This window comes from Rhincodon typus, chromosome 17, assembly GCF_021869965.1.
Source record: "Rhincodon typus isolate 14 chromosome 17, sRhiTyp1.1, whole genome shotgun sequence".
Taxonomy (NCBI): domain Eukaryota; kingdom Metazoa; phylum Chordata; class Chondrichthyes; order Orectolobiformes; family Rhincodontidae; genus Rhincodon; species Rhincodon typus.
This window is the reverse complement of record NC_063348.1, coordinates 3749763-3762349: the sequence shown is the minus strand read 5'-3', so window position 1 is coordinate 3762349 and position 12587 is coordinate 3749763. Positions and strand designations below refer to the sequence as shown.

Here is a 12587-nt window from a genome sequence, read left to right as displayed (position 1 = left end):
GGTTTTTCATCTCTCCTGTGAAATACAGGAAGCAGAAACTTTCAATGTTACTTTTGTATTGAGATTTTCTCTTGGTCAAATTTTAGGATTGTACAGTTTAATTGCCACGTTTATAACATGGGCTATATTTGACTTGAGATGGTTTCATAGGACTCTTGAGTTAGGAGCCTCTCTCAGCATCATATTCAGCCACATTCAATATAGTGCCATCTGTACATCTCAGCTCTGAGTCAGGTGTTTGTACATTTAAGTCCCTCTCCAGAGATTTGAACACACAATCTAAAGTGACACACGTGTGCAGTACCAGCAGAGAACTGCACTGTCTGAGGTGCTGCCTTTCGGATGACATGTTAAAGTGAAGGCTATATCTGTTGTCATGGGGAGTTATCAAAGATTCTGTGTCATCATCTGAAGGACAGCAGGGGAATCTTGGCCAATAAGTTTGCTGCAACCAATGCCAAACCTGGATGATCTTTTTGTTTTATCTTGTTTTTTTGTGGGACCTTGCTGTGTATGGACTGGCTGGTGTATTTCCAACATTACAATGACTATACTTCAAAATTATTTCATTAGTTGTAAAGAGCTTTTGGACAATGTGAAATAATGAAGAGGCCTGCATGAATGAATGCAAGTCATCTTTCGTTTAGCTGATGTAACAATGTTTGACTCAACATCATTGATGTTTCCCCCTTGTTGAACATTTAATGGTATTTATGTGTGTGTATGCGTACTGTACTACAGTGGTGGGTAGCGCGGAATGGGGTTTGCCAAGTGAGTTGTAATACTGGATTCATCATCCATGGTTATAATTCTAGAAGCACCAAAGTGGCAGTGGCAAAAGATGGTTCAAGATGTGAAGTTGATTTTCACTAATAAACCTGAGGCTGCATCTCTAGTGAAGCTAAGAAAACCATTGGTGTCAAAGAGAAGGCTGTTTATTGGTCAGATTTCTGAACAGGGCATTGGGAAAATGGCAAATGCCACTTTAAAATGCATTGCAGCAGTTAATGTGAAGCAATTCCATTGATAATCCAAGTTCATTCATCTGCTCCTGACAGAAAGAACACTGCATTTGGCTAGATAAGAATTCGACTTTCCACCTGACATTGACAGAGTTCTAGCAACTGGAAGCCTACTCAGTGCAATGTGGCGTGTTAAACAAACACTGGGAAGTGCAATGCAGCAGGCAAATCTCTCCAGTCTTCATAATGGGAAATCACCTCTGGCTTAGTATCTCCTCATGATTTGCATGTGAAGATGGCCAGTGATAGGGAGTGCAGTGTGCCGTGTTCATGTCAGTTTCTGTCTCCCTCATTCCAGTGCAGGGACCTGTTCCTGATGATCAGACGTGTGGTTGCATGCTAGCTAAGTTATCTAATAGCTGTAACTGCTTAAGAACAAAGGCGCAGCCAAACATAAAACAGTTGAGAGAGAGGGCATTTTGAACAGAGAGTGGGGTATAAGCCAATCCACAAAAAGAAATTGTGAAGGATTAGGTGGATAACGGAGATTCTGCCTTTAATTCTCAAGTTATCTGATTGATACTGCACAGATCCATATAACATGTTAAAATACTTAACACAATTCATTCTTCCCTACTTCCTGGTTTCCCAATTGCTCTTTCTACATGTTAGTGCTTGGTGTTGCACCAGACACTGATAGCAGTTATTTGGCATCGTGCTTTGGTCGTATGCTGACTGCAGCATCAGCGCACCGAGGTGCTGTAAAACCTAAGTAAGTCCTTATCCTCCAACAGAATGTACCTGCTGTAACCTGCAATCAAGCGGCATACTCTATTTGGGAGGCAGTGATTTATTGTATGTGAGAAAGTAATGCCCCTTTAGGAACAGATGCTGGTTGATCTGACTGCAGGCCCTTTGCTTCAAATTGAAGTGATCTCATTCTGATTTAAGAAAAGTAGGAGTGACACTGGCTGTGGGTTTTCTCCCTCCAACCCCCTTCCTTGACAGCACCAGAAAACACTGACTTCTTCAACACCTATACCAGTGTCCATTTAAAGGGAGGAGTTTTGTGATTCCAAAAATGCTGGGGAGACTTGGGTCCACCGTGGACATGAGAAATTGGAATTTGTCGAAATGGTTTGGCAGTGGAGAAGAAGTCTCACAGGCAAGTTCTCCCCAGGAGTTATCAGTGGATCTCGGGAGAGTAGTTGCTGTGGCACTGCTCCATTCACTTCCATGTTCCTCCAAGCTATTGAATGACTCTTCATTCTTTATTGTATTGCAAACAACTTGCATAGGTTTCTCTTAGATCCTGTAATCAATGGGGTTTATTATTGTTGTCTTAGTGACCAATTGTAGTGATTTTTTTTAATGGTTTGGACAAGATTCTGACATCCTGAATTGTGCAAATGTGGGCTATTGAGTTGGACCTTTTGTGGCCTTCTAAAACGTCCTTAGTGCATCTATTCCACTGAGTTAGAAGTATAGAAGCATATGAATTAAGTTGTATATTGTATTCTCTATCCTCTGTGCAAAACAAAAGATGAAAATGGAGAAGGAGAAACAAGCCAAGATGGAGGCCTCCCTGATTGAATTGTCGAATGCCTCACAGCAGCTTCCATCCAGGACCAGGAGGTTAGTTCGTGCTGAATTTGTCTCCATGATTCAACAGCATGTAGACTCACTGTTTGATGAGTGGTGTGCCAGTACTCACAATAACACCACTGGATTTTTTTTTTCAAAACTGTGGGCACAATATTCACCAATCAAGGAACTGAGCTAATGCTTAAAACAAAACACTCCTGTCCGTCCCCTCCTGCCACCTTCCCCTCTTCTCTCCCCACTGAAAGTGGGAGTATCAATACAATTCAAAATCAGTGCCAAAAACAGATGAGGCCATTTTGCAGAGCAAAAATGTTAAACTCTGGTTACCAGAGACAAATATCCAAGTGTGCCAAAGCTCAGTATGAAAGGGTCATGCTATCCATCTATGCTGAAATGAGAGATTTTGAATGAAACCATTATCAAATAGACGTGACATTTAACAGCTTTGACCTACCTGTTTAAAGGGCAGGGGAAATAGTTTAGATCTGCTGATGAAGGCATGATATTGGATTTTAAACTGTAGAAAAGTGCAGCCACTATAATGGTCATGGATATTGAATGCTCACAGGCTGTTTCTCTTAAATTTAATCAATTTTGATATTGTTTTACTATATTTTAATACTTCTAATTATTGCCATACAATTTAAAAATAAACTCATTTGGTTGAGATTTTAAAGTTGATGTCAAATGTTCCAGGAAATGCTTAAGACCACTTCCAACGCACACGCACACACTCTTAACTTAATTTGTACCTGTAGTTGACCACCTCCCCTGTCCGCATCTTAGGCCCTTTTCAGTTACAATATAACAGCCAGTTGCACAGCAGTACTGGTAGGAGCCTGGGAGATATATTTCCAACTTGCCACCAGGCCCATAAGTGATTTGTGTCATTGCTTGAAAATTGCGGCACACCTATGGATTAGTGTTGCTTTTTCTCTGATCAGTACAAATGGAGCCGAGTTTCCTGTGATCTCTAAGTGGCAGCTGCCAGGTGCTACAAGAGTGTGGAGTTGAAGATGTACTGGGAATCTTGTGTGTGAATGTCTCGCTGTTCTAATATCCAGAGTACAGTGCAGCCCTCTTTCAATTGAGTTTGTACCAGATGTTTTTTATGAAAAGAAAGCAGTTCATTGCTGCAATTCTAAAAATGCACAGAAAATAAAATACTGCCGTTTTCCTTTCCTTTCACAAAATACTTCAACTGCAGTTTTTCTTTGAAAAGTGTGCTAATAACCCCCAGTGGTCACTTCAAGTACTGCATCAATCTTTCAATCCCAGCTCTGTATGAAAGCAGACCTTGTGCCAGCATAACCGTGCTAAGATAGACCATATGCAGTCAGCTGTTTCAGTGAATGCTTCGCATTGGGTGGGAAGGTTGTGTATTCAAGCCCCACTCTAGGACTTGAATGCCTAATCTCTGCTGATACTAAGGTGCATTATTGAGAAAGTCCTGCATTGTATGAATTATTGTCCTTCCAGATCGTATTTTAAACAGAGTTCCTTTCTGCCACTCCCACTGCTGCTTGGCCAAATTACCACCATTTAATTTCAAGGTGATTCATCCCATGTGAAGCCCATGGAGAAAATTTGGGAACCATGAGGTGTTTCAAAAGTGCAAATCCTATTTCTTTTAACCATGCTGTCTTCACAAGTACTTGAACCTCTGAAACGAACTTGTTGTTCACTATTTCCTTCTCATACTCTGCCCGGTCAAAAGCTTCAGAATGGCCTTCCCAAACCTTCCATCCAATATTACATATGACAAGTGAGATCTCTATGCGTTCTATGCCCTTTGATCTTTACTCCTGTTCATAAAGCTCTTTTCATCATAAACTATCCTCAACTATTTATTTTCTTAACTAACTGAGCTACTGGAAGGAAATTTTTCTATTCTTTGCTATGGATATTTGGTGAAACAGCATTAACTGATACAGCTTGGGGGCAATTCTGCATCTCCATTGCGCTCTTATGAAAAGCAAGAGCCCTTCTAGTCCAGAAATGTGCTTTTCCCTGGTTAATTATTATTCTCCTTGTTCTGTACTCGAGTATGTTACATGATCTGATTACATCTGCATTATCTATCCCTTTCAGTGTTTTAAAAAAAAACAATTCTTGAGTCATTCAATTTTTCTCTAGTGAAAACCCCAGTTTGAGTTCTCTAAAATTTGTACTGAAACTTAAGGGCCCTGAGTCTGTTACTAATTTTTCATATTTATGTCACTTTGAAGATGGTGTTTAAACTGGAAAACTGTCAAAGTATCAGGTCACAAATATCCTTACATAGTTAGAATAATCTACGTAAAGTGAAATCATACATCCTTGCGATAGATTCCTGCACATGTTCACTCTGTTTTAAGATTGAGACAGCTAGGTGAAAAACCAATCTTGAAAAGAGTTAGCACAAAGATATCAAAAATTTTTGGTTAAAGATCAAAGAACGTAAAAAGCTGGCAAGTGTAAAGCAGTAAGGTGTCCCGTAGTTTGGAAGTTTTGTAAAGGAATGATCGTCGGATCATTCATTTGAATCTTCATTTGAACACAGTGGAGCTATAAGGAAAAGACTGAGAGCACACAATGTTGAAGCACAAAGCATAAAAGTGGAAAGCTGACAGGATCCCACACCACAATTGTGTAAATATTGTTAAGACAAAAATATCATGCCTCTAATTTGAGGGAGAAAGTCCAAAGACCAGCAATGCAAGTGGAATTGTCTTTCCAAATCAGCCATTCTTGAGCCTTCTTCAGTAAATGGGAGAAGAGATATGCTTACACAAAAAGGAGAGGAGATGAGGAATGATGAGAAAATGGTAATCTGAATGAAACTGATCATGGTACAGTGGGATTACAAGCAAAGATTGGGCTGGATAAAAAGTGGAAAAGGCCACTGCTTTGAAGGAGAAACGACTGAGAGCCCAGGGGAGTGGAAATATATCAAAGGATAAGTTGCCAACAACAACGCAAATGCAATGATTAATGCTATAAACTGGGTGGTCATGAATAGTGGGCTGGTGCTGAGAACTCCACACTGATTTGTTCAAAACTGCGCAGGGTCAGAGCCGGACAAAAGAATTATGTTCAGGCAGAGATGTTTAAGTGTGACAAGAATAATGGAATAATGCTGCCATTAAACATATCAGTGAGTGTGAGTTCAATCAGAACTTTAAAAGTAATAGATGATTTTATTCACAGCTTCCAAGGTAGTTTAAAGGATAAGAACACTTAAATTTTCTTAGCAATTTGGTGAAAATGTGAACCTCCTGGGTAAGCATGACGAGGAGAATAAGAGTTTACAAAGATGATGTAAAACAAGCACAGCTTGCAGCTGGTGGGACAGATTATAGCATGACCAAAGGTCTTATTGGACTGTAGGATGAGATGCTCCTAATTGATAAACTCGGGATGAAACTCAGTGACCAATATAGCTGAATGGAATCGAGGAAATAAGAAGGTTTATTGTAAAGATAGAATAGCTAATAGCTAATAATATAAGAGATCTTTCCAAATGGAGAGACCTCCATTGTGTTCATGCTTTATTTCCCTGTTACAAAGTACATCCAATTAAATTTATTTAATATTAAAAACAATTGACTAAATTCCACTTGGATCAACATAATTTCATAAATATTCACTTTGACAATCTGAGCCATTTAGTCGTGTTTGTTAATTTATCAGTTTTAAAGAAGAACAATGTTATTTATAAATCCTGTTCATAGAGAGCTGGGAATCTAAAGTAAGTTGTGGACAACTCCAGTCATGAACACTCCCAAGACCTTTTCCATTTAACATCCCCTCTTCAATCATCTTGACTCCGTTTCAAATCTAACCAATTTACCCACAAATGAGATTTAATCATCTCCACGGCTTCAAGTGTAAAACTTTATCAGATACCTTCTAGCTAAGGGCTCTTGTTGTGCAGTACTTCTGAACCAGAAAACCCAGGTTCAAGTTGCACCTACTCCAGAAGTGTGCCGTAAAATCTCCTGTACTTAGGTGTATAAACAATTTGAATAGGTTTGAGAGATGTGACACTTGCTTCAATATTCTTGCTGCTGACTGCTTTAACCTGCAGGTTCCCTCTATAATTCTGGTGTTTCTAATGCACTTGTTCCTTAGCAAAGTGATCTATCTTTTCCCTATCTACCCTGAGCCCATCCAGTTGTACCATCCTGCTTCTAACTCTTGTAAGAATCCTAAATCTCATTGCTATTTTTTCATCTCTATCTTTCAAAACATACCACATATTAAATTGGCAGCAACTCGGTCATTCGATCATGTGACTACCAACGGGGCTGACAGAAGGCAAACTAGATGAACCTTGAACATTTATTGTCCACTAATTTATATGCTCCAAATCAAAGCAATTTTTCTTTAAATTCAGAGCTGCTTTATTTATGCTCTGAATATTTTGATATAAAGGAATACGCTGAGAGGAAAAAATACTGGGCAGCAAGGAGTGTTGCAGTGCTATGTAATGAAGAGGAATCCACTGTGTGCTGAGGCCTGGCCTTGTGCAAGTTAGCTGGAAGTCGGCTGCACTGTATCAGCTTCATCACTGGACAATGAGAGTGATGCCTCGCCCAGTAAAACGCTGTGCGAGGATAGCCTGTGGGCCCGAATCAGGGGTTCACTGATTGATTGTTTTGTGCTTTGAGATCCAACAGGGTACAAAAGAACAACTCCAGCATTCCCCCAGATGTAGGCGGCAGCACTGCAACAGCTGTGTGGTGCCCACTTGACCTTGCAAAGAAAGGTAGTCACATTTTTAAGAATCACAATACAACATGACTAATAAACAAGTTAGGCCCGGGAATGAAAGAGAGCATAAAAGAATACTACTATGCAAAGGGGAGCTGTGAAAATCTTATGAAACAACAGAAGAGATCTTGGGAGTGCATTACATAAGAATTCAGAGCTGAGCGTGTACTAGAATTGAGGTTTAAAAGTGCAGAATGATTGTAAGAAATGAGAGTAAGATTTGCTGTAGAGAGGTCGCAAAGAGTTGCCCTGTGTCGACGCCATCTTGAATCCATCAATGTAGCATAACCGAGAGCTGGAAGTGTATGGTACACAATGATGGAGAGCAGGGGACAACAGAGGATAGCAATGTTCTCAATATATTATGTACAGAATGGCAGAAAATCAACAGCATGCTTTACACGGGAGCTAAGGACAGATTACACATTGAATAGGAATGTGTTGGGAACATGTTACAGGCAGGACTGTAGATCTGCAATTGCCAAGCACCAGGTGATGGAGCTAGGAATATACATCTCTCATTTAGAGAGTGGGAAAAAGTGGTTGCGCAGGATAACAGACTGAGTTCCATAAGGAAAGAGAGAGCTGGGAGCAAATTGTTTGAAAATATGGATGCAATAATGGAACTCTGTGTTAAGTTTGTCAGCCATTGAGATCAGCACCCCCTTATTTGCAGTGCCTGCTGGAGAATGGCTCCTTTATACCCTGTTTGAGTTTTGTGTCTAACCCTGAAAGATGGAACTTGCTGACCATGTCCTGGGCTGCACGCATCACACTAACAGCCAACCAGAGCTAATCCGTTATCCCACCAGGACTTCTATTTCCCGTATGAGCAGCAAAGATAAAATCTCAATGCATGAGAAAGAACGCAAGACCTTACAGTCTGTAATGCTGGAGCATGTCAATGATGAGGAAGACAGGAAGAAGTTGAATGGCTCAAGTTCTGAGGAGGAGATGCCGTATGAAGCTAAATCAGAAGCTGGTAAGTCAAAGGCCTTTTCTATTGGTGGGGGCAGGGATTTAATGATCTCACTTTGCAGATGAGCACGGGGCTGGGTGTGTTCTTATTTCCTGCTACACTGTCATGCACATGATCCTCAATCCCGAGATTTCACTCAAGCTGGGATTCTGTACTCATTAGCTTCTCTGAAGAAGGATCTTCGTGGAACACAGCTAACAGGTAAAATTATAAGGCCAAGAACATTTTAAAAAGAAGGAACCTGCTGCACGATTCAATAAGATCATAATGAAATTCTGCATCAATTCCACTTTCCCATCCCATCTTAATTTCTGTTGATTGTCTCAATGCCCAAAAGTGTATTCTAAAAGTTGAATCTGCTCAATGACCATAGTTTTCAAACGTGAAGGTGCTATCATTGACATATCAAATTCAGAAATTATGGTCTTGCCTGTATTGGGGAACCAGGCAGCAGCCGAAATACTCGGCTCCAGGAATATCAAATCAACTTCAAATATGGTGAATAGGTCAGCTAGGTCAAATACACTCTCACCTTAATAAGCACCATATGCAATTGTCCAACTCCAAATTTATTTCCTTCACCAAACTGGCCTACAAGACGCATCAGGAAGGCAATGGAGATCAATAATGTCTGGCTATCTTCACTCAAAACACCATTCTATGTAGGTGACAACACCGTGTGGAGCTGGAGGAGCACAGAAGGCCAGGCAGCATCAGAGGAGCAGGAAAGTTGACATTTCAAGTCAGGACCCTTCTTCAGAAATAGGGGAGGGGGGGGAAGGGAGCTGTGAAATAAATAGAGAGAGGAGGGGTGGGGCTGGGGAAGGTCGGTGGGATGGTGATAGGTGAGTGCAGGTAGGGAGTGGTGGGGATTGGTCAGTGAGGTGGGTGGGGTGGATAGTGGGGAAGAAAATGGACAGGTTGTGTCAGGTCAAGGAGGTGAGGATGAGTGGGACGGTTGGACATGGGATGAGGCCGGGGCTGGGGAGATTTTAAAACTGGACCAGAACTTCTCCCCCCGCCCCCCACCCTCCCCCCTCCCCCTCCCTCCCCGCTCCCCCTCCCTCCCCGCTCCCCCTCCCTCCCCGCTCCGGTAATCAAAAATGCTCTCAACTGCATCTCTTAGATTTCCTGCACTTCTGCCCTCACACCCCCTCCCCGTCAATACAAATAAAGACAGAATCCCCCTTGTCCTTGCATCACCCCACCAACCTCCGTATCCAACATATCATTCTCCACGACTTCCGCCATCTACAATCCAACCACACAACCAAAGAGATATTTCCCTCCCCACCCCTACCTGTCTTTCGTAGGGACCGCTTACTCCGCGACTCTCTCATCCGCTCCACTCCCCACTAGCCCCACCACCCCCACCACCCCCAGTACCTTTCCCTGCAACTGCAGGAAGTGCTACACCTGTCCCTACATCTCCCCTCTCACCTCCGTTCAAGGTTCAAAACAAACCTTTCATATCAGATAGGGGTTTAACTGTACATCTGTCAACTTGGTCTACTGCATTCGCTGCTCCTGATGTGGCCTCCTCTACATTGGTGAGACCAAGCATAGACTCGGAGACTGTTTTGTAGAGCATCTACGCTCTGTATACGACAAACGACAACACCTTCCGATTGCCAACCATTTTAACTCCCCCTCTCACTCCCTGGGTGACATGTCCATCCTGGGTCTCCTCCAGTGTCACAATGACACCACCCGGAAACTGGAGGAGCAGCACCTCATATTCCGCCTCAGGATCCTACAACCCAATGGCCTAAACGTGGAATTCAGCAGTTTTAAAATCTCTCCACCCCTGGTCTCATCCCCACCTCCTCGACCTGACACAACCTGTCCATCCTCTCTCCCACCTATCCACCTCACTCATCCCACTGACTAATCCCCAACACTCCCTACCTACACTCACCTATCACCATCCCACCTACCTTTCCCCAGCTCCACCCTTCTCTGTGTCTTTATTTCCCAGCTCCCTTCGCCCTCCCTATTTCTGAAAAAGGGTCCTGACCTGAAACGTCAACTTTCCTGCTCCTCTGATGCTGCCTGGCCTGCCGTGTTCCTCCAGCTCCACACTGTTGTCTCTGACTCCAGCATCAGCAGTTCTTGCTGTCTCATTCTATGTAGGTGACCAATCAGCAGTAAGAATGTTAGCGTGTGCAGACTAATCAGCAGTAAGAATGTTAACATGTGCAAACCAGTCAGCAGGAAGAAGCTAAGATGTATTTGACCTATTACATACACTGTAGCCTGAACAGAAAGTCTTGCCCCTGTTTTCAACCTCCACTAAGCCACTACTTCTTCCATCCATTCCTCCAAGGGGTAGGCTCCCTGAAACGTGGAGGTTGATCAGTTCTTCAAAGGACCTTTTGAGTAAACAGCTGCTCTGTTGAGAGCAAGCTTTTTAGAAGGCGGAATAGTAAATCTATCTTGGTCAATGTTATTGCTCTCAAAGTAAGTGAAAATCCCGAAACAACCTCTGGAAAACCTAAAATTGCACCATTGAGTAAAACACTGGGAATGGACTGGATGGTGTTGAATTAAAGATAAGTTTGGATGATGAGAACTAATGTAATTACTTTGTTGCTATGTTAAGGACATTATTGTTGATGGAGACACTCGATCCTACAGGGCTCCACCTATTGATAGCATGATGCATGTTTGTGGGACGGGAAGCTAAAGTTCAGCCTTGTCTGACTCATATTGTTGGTTGTTGACTATTAATTGTGTCATTTTTTTTTTGGTTTGGTAGAGAAAACAAAAGCCCGACTCAACATGAACAACCTCAGCACCAAACTAAGCATGACTGACTCCATCCTTCCATCCTCCACTGCACCCAGTGGAACCAACAAGAGGGTATGTGACATGCAAGAGGAAATGTTTGCAGTTTGAGTTTGCATTCTGCAGCGCTATCTCCTTTTTCAGTTTGCTGTTTACATGAATACATCCAGGATCTTGGGATGGAAACTAGTGTGGTGTGTTTTTGCTTATGGTTTGACATTTTCTCCTTTCTTTTCATTAATAATCAAACAGAAAGTCTGCTCTACTGGAAATGCTTTACTGCGCTCTATGATAAATGCAGCTTGCTTATTTTGAGAAGGATGCTCCTTAGTTGCTTACAGCAATGAATGCTGCACAGGTTTCTGTTCTGTTGGATCATGCCAGACTCCTGTTGAGAGTTGCAGCATTTTGTTGCAGGAAATGCAGCATTGTTTGCTGTACCACTGCAGTTTCATCTTAGCATCTAAATGCTAAGACGAGTATTTTGCATTGTGTTGTGTGGATTGCTGCAAATTGGTTTTGTACGAAAGACTGCATTGTTTTGAGTGAGCTGTGCTGAATTATTTGTATTTGCAAATGATGTAGAACAGTATGTTATGTGAGCTTCTGTACAGTTTGAGGGATGCTGCATTGCTCCTTGGTCTAAGGGATATGATGAGACTTTTTTTTTTGGAGCTTTTGATCTTGAACACCAGGTCAAAGGCAAGAATGCTAAATTTTGAACAATTTATACTACAGGAGAACAGCTGATTGGTTGCCAAGTTGATTTGTTGAAGCAGAAATCAACAGGTAACTATAGGTTCCCACGCTCCTAAGCATTTCAAAACAGATGCAAGTCTTAAACATATATTCCTTTTGTTTGCAGAGGACAGATCCCTGCCAATGAATGTGTCTTTACTAGCAAACGTTACAAGCTCGGCTAATTATCTTAACTTGGTTGTTAGTGTACCTAGGAGCACACTCAGGATTATTCAAGTGGTAACTGATTGCTAAATCACACTCAATGGCAGGTGTTTTGTTTTATGTTTCACAAGTAAGCTGGTTGAGCAGAATCTATACTCTGCCCATTACAAATAGCCACAAAGGATTTTTTTTTGATTCATCATCCAATTGTTGGGATGGTTGGTCTACGTACTTGGCAGCTTCACTGGCACTAAAATCTGCCATTATTGCTCAGTTGTGTTACGCATAATCATTCTTTGTTAACTTAGCAACTAATCAGCACCTCTTCCACCCTCTGTTTTTGTTTGAAATTTGCCTTCATAAGTACATGATGAAAAACTTCAACGACATGTCTCCCTTTTCCATTGCCTAGTGATTATTTCCTAGAGAGAGTTCCTTTTCTAAGAGTTGCTGTGATGTGATTCTTCTTATCAGGGACATTGCTTAGTTTGGTTTTGTGTTGTGAAAGATATCTAATTAAAGTTTTTCAGAAGACTTGTAGCTCAGGTTCTGGATAAGGTTGTTGATTTGTTAGCCGAGCTGGTAGATTGGTTTGC

The 12587-nt window shown here is 41.8% G+C and overlaps 1 protein-coding gene across 4 annotated transcripts in view; it reads left to right on the top strand.

The window, feature by feature from the left end:
• The window catches only part of LOC109922981 (protein phosphatase 1 regulatory subunit 12A-like), a 163851-nt gene that overhangs the window by 87598 nt on the left and 63666 nt on the right, over nt 1–12587 (top strand). For 3 of the 4 annotated variants that reach the window (XM_048607023.1, XM_048607022.1, XM_048607019.1), the window contains exons 7-9: nt 2506–2597; nt 8135–8304; nt 11060–11163. In XM_048607023.1, coding sequence (XP_048462980.1) covers nt 2506–2597; nt 8135–8304; nt 11060–11163 — 366 coding nt within the window. The remainder of the gene's footprint in view (nt 1–2505; nt 2598–8134; nt 8305–11059; nt 11164–12587) is intronic. The other variant, XM_048607020.1, reaches the window with a different exon arrangement.